At 36.0% G+C, this 15,361-nt stretch overlaps 1 protein-coding gene across 11 annotated transcripts in view; it reads left to right on the top strand.

Annotated features, from left to right (window-relative positions):
* The window catches only part of Cask (peripheral plasma membrane protein CASK), a 184,829-nt gene that overhangs the window by 25,738 nt on the left and 143,730 nt on the right, over positions 1-15,361 (top strand). For 10 of the 11 annotated variants that reach the window (XM_077416805.1, XM_077416801.1, XM_077416806.1 and 7 more), the window contains 5 exons: positions 4,398-4,573; positions 4,732-4,854; positions 5,945-6,131; positions 7,084-7,205; positions 9,409-9,588. In XM_077416805.1, the coding sequence (XP_077272931.1) occupies positions 4,398-4,573; positions 4,732-4,854; positions 5,945-6,131; positions 7,084-7,205; positions 9,409-9,588 (788 nt within the window). The remainder of the gene's footprint in view (positions 1-4,397; positions 4,574-4,731; positions 4,855-5,944; positions 6,132-7,083; positions 7,206-9,408; positions 9,589-15,361) is intronic. The other variant, XM_077416803.1, reaches the window with a different exon arrangement.

The following is a 15,361-nucleotide window of genomic DNA, read 5'->3' as shown; positions in this document are numbered from 1 at the left end:
ACGTTCTACCCCCCCGTGTGGTATAGTTATGTTAGTTTGAGAACGTGTAGTGTCTGTATAGACACTCGACCCACGTGCGATATAGCCGGTATTCCTGTGATATCATTTTGTGGAGGTCGCGTAGTAACAGATATTTGTTTGTGCCCATCGTAGGGGAAGCGAGCGAGAGAACGACTCCTTCCCCTTTTTTTCTGTTCCCTCCTGTCGTCCGCGTGTCCTGATTTTGTAACGCGCGAATGGCACAAGCTCTGCTTCATCGTTGTAGGATTGGGATAAGTCCTTGACAGAATTGAAGGGTTCGTTACGACTCGCGTCATTAAATTTATTTCGTTTCGTCAACATGATATAAATGCCGCCTTTTTAAATAGAGCTAAACGCTCGCTTTTGACGTTTTCGGTTTTTCTGTGTTTATTGGAAATCGACGATCGTTATCTCTGGCCAATCCAATCCGTAGGCGTAATCTCTTGAGTAAACGTAGCTTTTTTTTTTTTTTTTTTAAGAGGATGTTGAAACTGTAGAAATCAAATACGGAGATGTTATCTGCAATAACGAATTTGGATAGTGGCCGAATTTACTCTGCGGTTCTCGAGTTCACCCGTAACCACGTATCAGTTTCTAATTGAATTGGTTAAATTTCTGTGTCTATAACGCAATCGTGAATATACACTTTGGATGATGGCTAATTAGTTTACCGTAAGTAACATAAACATTATTATTAACAGGCGTGTGTCCAACTTGGAGAGTATAAAATTATAGGAAAAAAATAACGTTCTGTTACAGAAAATAATCGATAACAAAATATAGAAATGGATCAACTTTATACCTGTTTATATGAGACATTAAATTAAAATAATTTACACGGTTCTATATGGATTCAGCGCTAGGATTTACACAACATGTCACATTTACTGTTATTGTAATCGGTAAATGCAATCATTGAATCGGTGAATTTATTTGATATGTATTATTGGTATAATGTAGTATGTACTGTCGATAATGATGAACGGATTATCGTTTCCGAGTGGAATTTTATCTTATTTTTGACAGATTTGTTCTCTCTCTCTCTCTCTCTCTCTCTCTCTCTCTTTCTTGCACATGCAATAATTATATTTTAGTTGAAAGTAACAAACCCTTCAATCGGTTTACCTATTTCTGAGTCTCGTGAACCAATTGCCCGCGTTAATTTGGGCCTGTTTATGTCGTCATTGTTCGTAGCGGTAGACTAGCCTGTGTGTCTGCGTGTGTCTGTCTATTTGTATGCCGCTTTGTGTTTGCCTTTCATCACTTATCGATGACAAATTGAAACTAGTCGCCGCGTCAGATAATACTATTTTGTTTGCGAGTATTTGCGAAATGTTATTTATACGATGGTAAAGGCAAACGCGCGATAGAAAATATAGAAATACAGAATGTAGCGTTTTTCTCGATCGAATATATCGTTAATAAAACCAGAAGCAGTTTCAGATGTACGAATTCCAATTAAAACACGTTTGGAATTTTCACTATAATATCTTTGTTTACTAAAAATAATATTTCCCGCAACAATAAATCATACGGTCATGATATAACTACGCACAATCTCAAATTGACATTTTACGCAATTATTTCTTGCATCATCATGGCAAGCAATTTGTTATTGAAAATGTCACATCCCTTAATAAAGAGCTCACGTTATGAATAATAATAATAATAACTTAAAAGAAAATACTTTTTCTTTTATGACGAAACTCGATTATTTAGCGTGTGCAGAGTTATCGCATTTTACGATCTATAATGTGTCTACGAAACGCGACAGTGTATCCGTTATATTGCGCAAAATTATAATCTTTGTTTTTTAAACCGAAGGCAAACGTTAAAGATATCACAGCATAAGTATATTAGATCAACGACATTTTACAGCGCACTTGTCATAAGTACGCGATTTTGAGTTTTATATCTGGTAATAAGAGTATATTGAATATGAATATAAATATAAAATAATATTCTAATTATTTTCAAGTCTTAAATATGATAAAATATAAGATAGACGGACTGACTCACGAATGGAACGGAAGATATCGGGATTATATATGAAATTCTCTCAGAAAACATTGTAAAGTCAGATTTTAGACGCGATTAATCTACACAGAAAAAAAGAAGTGTTAAATCAATACTGATATATACTTGTATATACGCAAGAATATACGTATAACTTCTTATAAGAATTTCAACTTTTTATTTCAACTTTGTTTCCTTGATTGAACTATATAAATGACTTCAAGCAAGTTTTCTTCGTTCAATGCAACATAATTTCATTTCAAGATTATATATTCTTGTGTATATAGTATATACAAATATATAAGTGCTGATTTGTCACTTCTTTGTTTTGTGTGTAGAGTCGTTTCTACAACGTTCATTATTGTGCATTATTTTGCACGTATGCTCATACGTAACATGTTTTTCTCGAAATAAATATTCCTGCCATGACATTGTGCTGGAAATTTCCCAGACCACTCGTGTATCATCCTGTATCTCTAAATTACACCTGCGTAAAATGCATGTTATTAACTTGTCGCTTCGTTCATATAACTAATTACTTTTGTTAAAAAGCGAGTAATTAAAATCATGCAACGACAAGCGCGCGGTAGCCAAGCCGAACGTAATGATAAACAACACCAATTTAAAATGTCTTTATCGACAGTTATATTTTTTTATTAACATGATAAATTTTTAAAAAATTTACCGCCCATGTCTGTCATTATTAAATTTACGTTCTGAAATCAAATAGACCCTGCATGCTTTTGATGTGAAATCGCATGACAATTTGTTTTTAAATGTATGTGTTTGTGTATTTTGGCATCCGATTATGGCACCATAAAACCATTATATATTTGTTTGCGTTTCTATTGAAATATTACATTTACTTTTACTCATTACGTTCACCGCAATAACTAATCGGTTTCCCTCAGTTTTCCTCTGCACCGGCACCATTTACTTTTTGTCTATTCAAGTATATTACGTTATATGTATAAGATTAAACATGTTTTATAGATTAAATATGTTTATCATTATTTTTACATTATTTATTTAATTAAACGTGTATTACAGAAAGATGAATTAACTAAAAATTGTTTTTTTTTTTAAATCAATTTAAGCTTTTCATTAATTACTCCACAATTTTATAGTATTATAGGATTACAATGTTATATTATTATTGGAAAAATATGATCATTACATTGTTGTAAAATGACGAAGAACATAAATATTTATTTATATTAACATTTTACTTAACACATTTAATACTTCACAAGAATATATTATTATTCATATAATGGTAGGATCTATTCATATACATATATATAGGTAGAGAAATTAATACATATTTACACAAAGCATTTAGATGAAATACAGCTAAGAGTCTATTTTATATAGAATAGCATAGCTATAGAAGTATATGTCATAGTCTCTAGTAAAATATATATATATATATATTTGTGTGAAAAAATTAAATATAAAAAAATTGGACATATTTATTATATACATCTGTTTATCGTATATACATTTTTTTACATACTTTTAAATCCACGGGTTTTTATACGATAACCTCATTGATATAATAATCATATGCCGCGTGTCAGATTTTTCGCGTATGTAAAATTACACGATATTTAAATGAAAATTTTTCTAATGTTTAACGATATATACTCGCGAACGCAATTATGTCGTCTTTGCTTTACAGCCTTAATCATCTCATCTTTTCCCATGTATACACTTTTCAATGTGCAGTGACCTACATTTCCTCTCGTGCCGCTTTCTGTGTCATTTACCGATTCTTAATAAATATAGATTGTTGAAAGTATAAGTTATAGCACGTTGGTTATCGTCTGTGAACGACGTTTGTGCCTATATCGGTGAATCGGCTACTTTTATGACAGGTGTATTTGTTTTCGAGGAATGCAGTAGCCCTTTGCATTTGACGTTCGTTCCTTGCCATTAATTATAATTATTAATACGTCCAGTCGATCCGATGTTCCCGATAATAACGATAAACAAAAGCGTAATTTGGATTCTCTCGCCATGGGCGATCGATTTGATAGCGAGGGAGAAAGTCTGTGTGTGTGCGCGCGTGTGTGTGTGTGTATGCGTGTGTGTGCAAGTGAGTGGGCGCGAGAGAGCTGCCGATTATTTGTCTTATATTATGTACAGTCGTAAAATCGAGGGAAAATCAAATACAGATGCTTGTGATTCGGCTGACAAATTCGTGTGTCTATCTTGTCGCAAACACGTTTCCGTTTTACGTAACGATCGACTGCGAAGTTTCCGAGCAATTGCTCATGCCTCGCTGCTTCCATTCTGCATCGGTCATATTAGCCGTGTTTCATCCCCTTTTTTCGCTGACGATGCTCTTGGTCGCGCAGGTCGTGTCGGATGTCCGCACTTCATGGCGCCGGAAGTGATTCAACGGCGACAATATGGGAAGCCCGGTGACGTCTGGTCGGCCGGAGTGCTGCTACACGTTCTGCTAACTGGTACGCTTCCGTTCGTCGGGTCTCGGGACAGGCTGCGGGAAGCGATCTGTCGAGGGCGGGTGCAGGTAATCTTATACGCTAGATCTTACATACGATCTTACGCCGCGCCGCTAATCGCGGATGAGACGAAGCGTTTGGAGAATTTTAACAACGCTCGCGCAACTCCGTTCGCGATTCCTCCTCCGTGCGCGACGAATAATTCCCGATTTAATTGAATTTGCAGATGGAGACACCGCTGTGGGATCCCATCAGCGAGCCGGCGAAGGACCTTATACAGAGAATGCTCACGACCGACGTAAATCATAGGATCACCATCCAAGAGGTCCTCAACCACAAGTGGCTCAGAGTAAGCGAAGTGGTTCGGATTCGCGCTTTGATTCGATTCGATTTGATTCGGTATTTCTATCTGATCGCGGGGGAGCACGCAGGAGAAATATCTCGCGGTTTGATATCCGTATTATAATCCGTTCGCGCGGGCGTTCGGGGTGACGATCAGCATTCTACGTCACGCCGCACAACTCCTGATGGGGATAATCGATGTAGCGGCTTCCGTTTCATCGCCGGTGATAGTACATCGGGTTTTATTTTTTCATAATTACGCCGTGCATATATATATATTTTTTATATATATTATATATTATATATATATATATATATATATATATATATATATATATATAATACACGTGGCCTCGTTCCTGCTTATTATCTCCAATGAATGTGCGTGCGCACGCGCGCGCGCGCCGTATGGTGGTGCGAGGGGGTATACCTATGTGGTGCAACAGTTAGCCAGTGACCTAAGGTAGGAACACTCTCGCGGAGTCACCCCCATACTTGTTCGACGCAACACACGTGCAACTGGGCTATCGATCGCTATATAGCGGGAGCGAAGCCTCCGGCGGTTAATGAAAATAACTATAGTAAAGTATACACCTCGCGCGTTCTCGGTGTGCACTGCTTAGGGCTTTTTTATGCGGCTGTACGTTCGTCGAACCCCCGTAGACTTCGTGGAGAGAAGCAAGTATAATCTCTCTTCTCTCTCTCTCTCTCTCTCTCTCTCTCTCTCTCTCTCTCTCTCTCTCTCCCTCTCCCTCTCCCTCTCCCTCTCTCTCTCTCTCTCCCTCTCCTCTCGCTTCTCTATGGCGGCGTATAATACGCCCCGATTGCAGGGAGGGAAAATAATTGCACATTACTCGGCTACCCGCTAGTTCAGCATTTTTTTTCTTACAATGTTTACGTTGCCGTTATTACACACATCAGAATTTTTATTAACGAATTTTTACTTATTTTTAAAGCGATTGATTAGCGCTTAATTAGTTATTTATTTGTTGAATTTGCCATGTGTATCTCATTGTGCGTTCTCGTAGATGACAGCATGGTCATTTCTTATTTTGCAATGCTTGTTTTATCGCGAATGAACGGATCTTAACTTGCAGGATCGTGATAAGGGTGCAGCCCGTGTACACTTAGGTGACACTATAGACGAGCTTAAGAAATTTAATGCGAGGCGAAAATTGAAGGAGGCCGTAAAAGCAGCCGTCTCCTCGTCGAAATGGCACGCTCCGTATTCCGAAGCTAATGGCGACAATTTCTCTGACGTCGGCGATGACGAGATAACTACAGGTACATCGAAAGCGAGCGAGCTCGGAATTTCATTTCTGATACAAATACTGTAAAATGCCATGTAGATAAAAGTGTTTTTCTCGACGCATGCTTCAATCTACAAGGAAGACGAATATAAATTTTATTTAATAGAATTTTAAGTCATTTATCATTTTATTATTTGACTCTCAGAGATGTATAATGCTAGAAATTAACACTGCGCGGACACCCGTGGTTTTGGAGCACCCGGAGACCCTGGTCCAAAGGGTTTTTAAAAGCGTTTCTGTGTTACAAAGAAATTTATAAAAATTCATGTATCATCTTTAAGGTTTCAAAAAGTGATTTCTTTACTTACACAAGCCGAAGGTGTTGCAATTTTTTTTTTTAAGAGTGCTGAAGCTATTTCCGTGGAAATCATAAATGAAAAATCTATGTTTTAAAAGACCCACGGTGTTCGCGCATTGTTAAAAAAGAAAATTATGAATAATGGATACCGTCAAATTGAGATTTTGTTAACATTGAACTTCGTCAATTTCTTCGCCAAAAGTTCAGAAGCCTTTTACATGTGCGCTTAATTGCTTCTGATATTTTTATAACGATCAAAGCATTGATAATATATGGCTAATATTTCATTCACGCGCTCTGAGCTTATTGTTAGTATTTCAACAATGAAAGATCGATGATATCGCGTAATTTGGAATTGATTCCGCGAATATTGCGTTAATGAATACAGACCGAGCAAATGAGCGCGAATAAGCACGAATGAATAATTTGCTTTAACGAGTGCAAACGGCATTGCCAGTATGAATTGTCTGCGTATTCGCGCTTGCTCGCTTTATCATTCGGCTTAACAGTGAACTTTGTTTTCTCATCAACATAGTTTATCACTGCATAAAAGATTGCAGTTAGAATATGAGTTAGTTTATTAACGACGTTTTATAAAATTAATATTTCACACATTCTCATGTTATAGGTGCTGTGGCCGAAATTGTGGATTGTTTGGATGACATTGAGATCCTCGAGGACAGTGACAGACTATTGCGGTCGGAAGTTATCAACACCATCGATGATCATCGGCTTCGGGCCATTTTAGAGGTATTTTTTATGACAACTCATAATTATATGAAAAATAACAAGAACATATTGAACTGGTTAAGTGAGTGAAAAAATAAGATGATTAAAAGATTGTAATGAGTTAAGAAAATCTAAATTTCAGTATTCAAACTTTTCGCTTGTCAAACAGGTAATATTAATTTCATTGCAACGTGTGCAAATTATCACGTATTTATTGCGAAAATGTTAATATGTATGTCCCTCAATAACTTGAGATATTCAACATATAAGTTGGCCTTAATTAGACAATGCGATTATCTTCCGACTGTGCGACAATCGATTGCTACATCTTATCTTTATTTAATTATTATTTTGTTGTATGAATTTCTGTAATTACGATCGGGTCTCATCCGGTAATAAGTCCTTGATTCTGTGCAAGTTGGGGGGGGGGGGTAAAGGAGTTTATTTATTTAAATATCAAAAATTACCTTGGAAAATTTTTAGCAGTTTATTTATGATTCCATCGTGATATCGAGATGAAAATTGAAATAAGCGGGCCGCTTAATTTTTCCAAGGAGAAAGCAAAATTCTTGTTCCTAATTCAATGAAAATTCAGAAAAAGTTTACTATACAATGGGGGGGGGTCTATTCTTTTTTATCCAATACAATATAATAATATTTATATGTTAACAGTATCATTTTATACAATAGGTATCATCTTTATTGCAAAATTTTATTCAATTAATTGACGTTTCTTTTGAACGAGGAGCATCGTCAGTTTTATTCATTCAAACAATTTTTTTCTTCGCGTAACTATCTCACAGATGAGCATTTCATAATCGTACTTTCGTTCTCACGCGTCAAATAATTTTTACGTCATTTATTCTTATCGAAACGGTAAAATTTTCTGCAATCAATTGCAAGTAACAGAAATAACAGAGAATGCCTTTGCGGCGCGTAGGATAAAACAGAATATTTCTTATCAAGTGTGGGTAACGACCGTCAACCCTTTCCTTGCGACGCTTGCGCAACATACGTTTGAATTTATCTTTCAACCCGCCCGAATCGGCAGCCATCTTGGACAGCATCCCTTTTCGCGCGGTCGAGGGTCGAGTCCCGTCGCTGCAGAGCTTGAGCTTTTCCACTGAGAGCGGAGCCACCCATCCCTCGACTTTCCCTCGGCGATCCTCCCCTCGACCGCGACGGATAACGTAAACCCCTGCGGGCCAGGATATCCCGCGGGAACGGGAACTGCCCACTGTCGTTCCTTTCGAGGAAAAGCACGCAAGCGCTGCCTGATGATGCTCCGGACTGGCAAGATGGCCGCCGTGGAAATCGTGGAATCCTGTCAATCCCGATAAACAACATGCCACGCACGATCGAAGGATCGCACTGTCGCGGCAACACGCGTACAAATGTAAACCCGTTCCTCGGTGGTTCCTGAAGTGTCGCGTGGCCGAAACGAGCCACGTGCTGGGACCATGCTGCACACGTGGTCCTAGTGCGGTCCTATATAGGCTTACGTGCACTGTTTATATGCAGCGGAGATGCACCTCTGTCAGTTGATGTTCATCGGCGACGCCGAGCTAGCCGGCGACCTGCTCGAAATCGCGGGTCTCCTGGTGAGTAAATTCGTTCGATTCGGCAGAAATATAGGGGTGCGTATTGCCAGTGGTTAAAAGTCCGGCAAGTTTTGAAGTTTATGGAAATAAAGTGTCACCACACTGACACCGGTTGCTCAAGCAAATTTAAGCGCGTCTGCTGTCTGCTGTATAATCAGGACATCTCATGGACCGCTTGTGAACTATTTTCAACTTCCGTATACCGTCTAATAACATTGTAATTATATCTTGATTTCCAACCCTCTCGATAAACTCAATTTTTTATCGTATTATATTTATGTGTTATTTATGATTTAAAGTAATTTTCTATATTGCGTTCTCATAAGAATATTTCTTGAAATAAAATGAGGTAAACAATGGCACAGAAAAGTTTGAATACTAATTGTTAGATAGCTTTGATAAGGTTTTCGTTAATTATTAAAATGCTATACTTTTTGGCATTTTAATAGAAATAAAATGGAATATTTCAACTGTTTAATTTAAATCGGTCACATTTTGGAAAATGTATGACAATAATTTCTCTTTGTTAGATAAATGTGAGATTGCATAAATGCTAACAAAAAATAATAATTACAAAAGAAATTGGGGGAACTCCTATTGATGTAGATATTTTTAATTTTCAGCTTTATGATAGAATCTCAGGCCGTGTACCAGCACCGTATCGAGCACCGCAGACGGATGCGGTTCAACGTGCTCGTGAGGTTGAAGAGATCCTTCGGGAGGCAGAGCATTCGGCGGTGCGAAATATCGATAGAGCCGATCTTCGAGAACTTCACGAATTATTGGTCCAGCCGCATATGAGGGTGAGTACATTGTGATTTAAAGTCAGACAATTAACGCTGGAACAAATGACTTGCTTCTGTTACAAGCTAGTCTTTTTGATTCAAATTATTCGTGTATCAGGACTTTCGATTCTAATTAACTCTCTGAATATATTAAGTGGCGCAATACTATAAAAAAAAAAAGATTTTTATATCAGTTCTACACATATCTATATTTACACACAATCACTTTACATGTACGTCGCCGGTATTAAGGAAATTGCCGAAACTTGTGAAAAAAGCAATCGATACGTTTTAAATCAATTCTTGATTATAAATTCAACGTATCGACGAATAATTTGTGCTTGAAATATTTTTTTTGCTTAATGTCGGGAATTACAACAGCTTGAGATTGCATTGTTGCGTCAAGCAGTTATTGCTAAATCGATCGGTAGCTATGGACTGCGCCGCATTTGTAATTATCCAAGCGTAAACGTAAATCAGGCGCGACTTGATTCGCGTCTATCATTACGTATCAATAACGATTTTTCAATTGTGCGCGTGAATGAATCCAATCAATAAGAAAGTAGGAAGTATTGACGATTAATTACAGCTTGAATTGTACAAAGTGATTTCTTAAGAATAACTATAAATTGATAGAAGAAGCTATACCGTGTATCTCGCAATCATTATATAATATTTTAACGATATATTCAGAGAGTTAATTAAAATCGAAAGTTCTGATACGAAACTGTTGAGGTTGTAATTAGTTTTAACTTAAAAGCATTTTGACATAATGCTTTTATATTATGATTTTAATTAATCTTCAGGATATACTCTCAAAATATTGCTTGATATGTGATTACGGGATATTCTATACATCAAATAATTCGTAAATTAATTCTGATAAGTATTGTCGGAATTTTTTAAGTGTATGATGATTGTTATAAGAATATTTAATTATACGACGATTATCATATTATTTTAGTTGACACAATACGTGCCATCAAATTTTACACGTATGCGATAATAATTTCGCATATGCACAAGTATGTGTATTTGTGTCATCTTGCATGCATTTATGTGGCAGCGAGATATATTCGGTGGTTTCTAAATATAAAAGCGGTGGCTTTTAAATATAAAAGCCTGTGAAATCCGCGAATGGATCGATCGGTGTCGGACGATTTGTGTGGCGATTTTCCGCAAACTATTCCGACGGTGGGTATCCCGATAATCGTCTAACCGTGCCGTTGCATTGCTGTTTGTCCTTCCGGCGGTGATCACAGTTGGTCCCGCTAGCATATTTATCGCGGGTGTTTGACATTACCGTAGGATATACCGTAAATGGGGCGCGGAAATGTAGGTCGATCGTTAAAATTCTCGGTTAAAAATCTTGTAGCTGTTGCGGAGCGGAGTAGGAAAGGCAGGGAGAAAAGAGTTATAGCTTTAGCGTAAGATAAATGTAGAGAAAAGGAGCGAAAAGCGGTGAGATTCTCGATGAACACGGGATTTAAACGGGCCGCGGAGCGTTCTGATAACTGTCTTCGTTACTAGGCGTCTTATTAATCTCATCTTTATCCTCGAGGATAACGCGATGTTCATTACTTATTTGCACACCTCCGCCTCCGTCCGCGTTTCTGTCTGGCCCTATTTTAGATCGGCGGTTGCGTCTTTTTATACGTGATAAGTGATATTTGGCAATGCGCTCCGGATACGGCCAAAATCGATGTGGCGCCCTACTTCGATTAGCGACACAAGTGGAACGGGCAAAAATAAAAGAGCGTCTGGCGCGAGATGCATTTAATTACATACGTTGAATGGTTTGATGGAGCATGGAGTCTGCAGCTCTCTCGTTTCTTCCGCAAGAAGTGATATCGCTACCTATAAATGCTCGAAGGAGTGTTCATTGGAAGAATCTTCGTTCTTTGAATTTAACTTATTTCGATCGTTTCATCTTGAATCGAAGATAGCGCGGTACGTTCGTCGATCAATGTATTATGTTTTGAAATATGCATTGGGTTGTCGTTCAATATAAAGGTGTTTATCAAAGACGTTATTTATTAAACTTCGATGAAACGTAAGCGTTACATACGATAAGATATAAATAAAGATAAGTTTTTTTTATTATATATATATATAATTTTGTAATTAAATCTAAAATTGATACATAATTAAAATTAAAATCTTTGAATCTCTGTCGTGTAAATCGAGAAAATTCATGAGAGTGGATAGTAGAACTTGTTGCTTCGTTGAGACAGGAAATAATATTGTGGCAACAGGATTGATCCATGCACAGCTATACATTAAAATGCATGATAGAAAAAGACAGAGAGCTCTTGATCCATCTACTTACCCGGTACACGATAAGCTTTCAAGGAAAGAATACATTTAATATTTCGGGAAAGATTGATGAAATACATTCAAGGTTTACACCTTGTAACATGTTACATGTCTGCATATATCGCAACATATACATATATAAAATATCGTAATAAATTATGCATTTGGACAATGCTTTTTTTTTTAACAAACATATTTTTTCTAATCGAGAAACCATACAATGAATTTTTATTGACCATGTAAAACGTTTCTCCAAATGTAATATTATAATCTAGAAATTAATTTGAGAATGGAAAATCTTAATATATGAAAATGTTGAGGTTGCAATATTTTTTGAATTAGAAGCAATCGAAGTTGTTCAATAATATCGCGCTTCTTAGCGGCGATCTATTATTGATTTTCGCAATTTAAATAATATTAATTCTGTTTTTTGGTTTTTTAATACCTCTTCAGATGATCTATAATTGCATCAGAATTCAAGACAAAATTCCATTTATAATTCTACATACCGTGTAATACGAAAAACATTTAAAGCGTTAAAATACATATACATGCGTTGCAATGCGCGATATATAAAATTATAAGTAGAATAGCAGAATCTGATTCAAATTGTTATATGAAGTGGATTTTACTTACAGTTACTACATACATTATATAACAATCGGTTTGATTTTTCTTTAATGAAAATTCCCAACTCAAGCAACTCAATTATTGCCTTAAGCGATACGAAAAAATCTACGATATAAAATATAAAATGCGCGATAAACTATTCTTGGAAATTTAAAGGAATATTTGACGTGAATAGATTTTAGAATTTTAAAAGTATTAAGTCGAGGTGACGATAGTTTGATTGAAGGCATTTTGTGTTGTCTCACGTCGTACTGCGTGCCGTGTTTACAAAAAAAAACCACCGCCGCGCGCCGAGGCCGAGGTGTTTCGTAAAGGTCGCCGCGCTATCATTCGTACGCCGACACTCGAACGGACAGGTAGTGGTGCGTGCCCGCTCCGTATTTCCGCCGCGTTATCTTTCGGTTTTTCCTACGGATAGTTAACAGATCGTTATCACGCGCGATTAATCAATTCGATTTGACGATTCGCAATCGTGTCGAGGTGATAGCTATCGTGCTTTATAAATTTCTTGTCAGTTTGTCAAATCATTTACATAAAGGCCGCCGCCGCCGCCGCCGCCGCCGCCGCCGCGCCGCTCTAGCAAACGCGCGCGCCGAGGAGTTTTCGTAAGGCCTGTTCTACGGTACGTTGTATATCGCTGTCGGATATCGGAATACACTACGCTGCCGATGATCCAATGAGAAAAGATTGAGAAGTCGTTTCCGAAAAATAATTATCTCACTGGAGGGAACTTCGTTCACCGTCGCGTGTCGCGTCGGCTCCGTAATTCGTCCCGATATCCGACAGTGACGTATTGTAGAACAGATCTAACCTCTAAGGTTGTGTGCTGCACTCTCGTTTCTCGTTCGCACGCCGATATAATCGAACGCGCAGGTGGTGGTGCGCGCTGCTCCGTATTTCGTCGCGTCTTTCGGATTTTTCTATCGGACAATTAAGTATAACAAGAACGTTATCTCGCGCGATTAATTAATTCGACGCGTAATTAAATCCGTAGTTGAGTATTTGTTAATGGTACGAATTACGAAATTTTAGATATTGAATAGATCGTAGTTTTGCGCAAACTTTTTGCTTGCTTTCCTCGCGTCGTTTTTCCTTTATTTTTATGATATAATTTATAATACAATACGTATCGCGAGCGATTAACCCGCGTCGACAATTTAAAATATTGCGCAGATCTAATTAACTTTGTTTTCGCGAGTGAGTGTTAAGTGCCATGAAGAAGCAATAAAGAAACCTGAGACGAGCAGGAGGCCGGGGAAGGCATCGGGCAGTAGCGGAGCAACCCGAAGGTTAGTAGTTTATTATTTATCTATTATTTATTACATAGATCTTTATCAAAAATTTTACAAAAATTTCTATTTAAAAAATTTACATTATGTAATTTAAAGCACGGATAAAATTTACGTGCAGTAATTACTTTTTAAAATAATTGTTTTATTATAACTTGAATATATTTATATTTTACAGATCAACACGTTTACTATAACTCCGCTGTCCGCTACGCATCGTACCGGTAAATACTTTACCTTTTTATTATAATTTTGAGACGTATGTATGAAAATTATATTTTATCTTGTACAAATAAGATATATGAAACATGTGGGATACGCTAAAAAATAATTGAAAACATTAAAACTTTTTTTCTTGACTTAGAGGTTATTGTTAAATATTAAAAAATTAAGAATGTGAGATGAGAAAATATAAAAATATATATCTATAGATAAATATAATATCATACATTCGTTGCCTTGAAATATAGATACACTAATATAGACTAATATCTTAATAAATATTTAATTCTGGAATGTATATGAGCTCGATTTATGACAAAGCAATTTTGGTAAAAAAGTTATTCTTAAATTTAGTAAATATATCGTAATTCTTCATACCTTTTACCAAAGCGCTTTATACATATATCTACATATAAGCGAGGGTTCAGAATACACAGTTGAGAACACTACGAGAACATTAATTTTTATGATACCAAATTTATTACAATTGATGGAATCTTCGAAGTTATTACATAAATCAATAATAGAAACGAAACAGACAGAGAAGTAAAATAAATTTATAATGGGTAAAATATATTTTTAGAATATAAGCTTTTGTCTAAATCCGTTTCGGTCGTATTTCATGATCGATGAAGATTGGAACAAGATGCTTATATAGTCTCTCTTTTTTCTATGTGTATATATTTATGTAAAAAAAATTAATTAATATCCGTAAAATATGATAGAATCCGAAAAAATTAAAAATTAATATTTATAGCCATGTTTCTTTATTTTCCTTTCTTTTTATTCACAAATATTTTTCTAAACTGAGCTTGCGCTTTGGCTTTCTTATACTCTTCCAGAGTTAAATATTGTATAAATTAGTGTAAGAAAATAATATTCAAAGATTTTATTGATATATATGTCATGAGCATAGATAAAAGAAAGGAAATGTTTTACAGTGGCATTGGTATATCCATAGAAATTTAATTAATAAAAAGCGCGCTAAGGATTATTAATTGTATTTATTCTTATAACGTGCCAAATTTATAAATCTTATGATCTGTCCATAACTGATAACTTAATTTTATATAACTTGAAGCGGAGTCATATAACACACGATTGCGTTAAAACACTCGATATTGAAAAGATTCTAATATATTATATTAAAACTAATATAATTGAATATTTTCATTTATCATATACTATACGTATTATACTATTATAGACAATATGTCATCAAAATTAGTTTCAATATAATACATCATACATTTTGTACACCATATATTTTAATATGACATGTAACTGATTAATTCTGAAATAATGTATATAATATATAAAAAGTTTTTTTTTTA

This window comes from Temnothorax americanus, unplaced genomic scaffold, assembly GCF_048541705.1.
Source record: "Temnothorax americanus isolate GAGA-0224 unplaced genomic scaffold, ASM4854170v1 Scaffold45, whole genome shotgun sequence".
Taxonomy (NCBI): domain Eukaryota; kingdom Metazoa; phylum Arthropoda; class Insecta; order Hymenoptera; family Formicidae; genus Temnothorax; species Temnothorax americanus.
The sequence above is the reverse complement of the archived record's forward strand: the minus strand, read 5'-3'. Positions and strand labels throughout refer to the sequence as shown.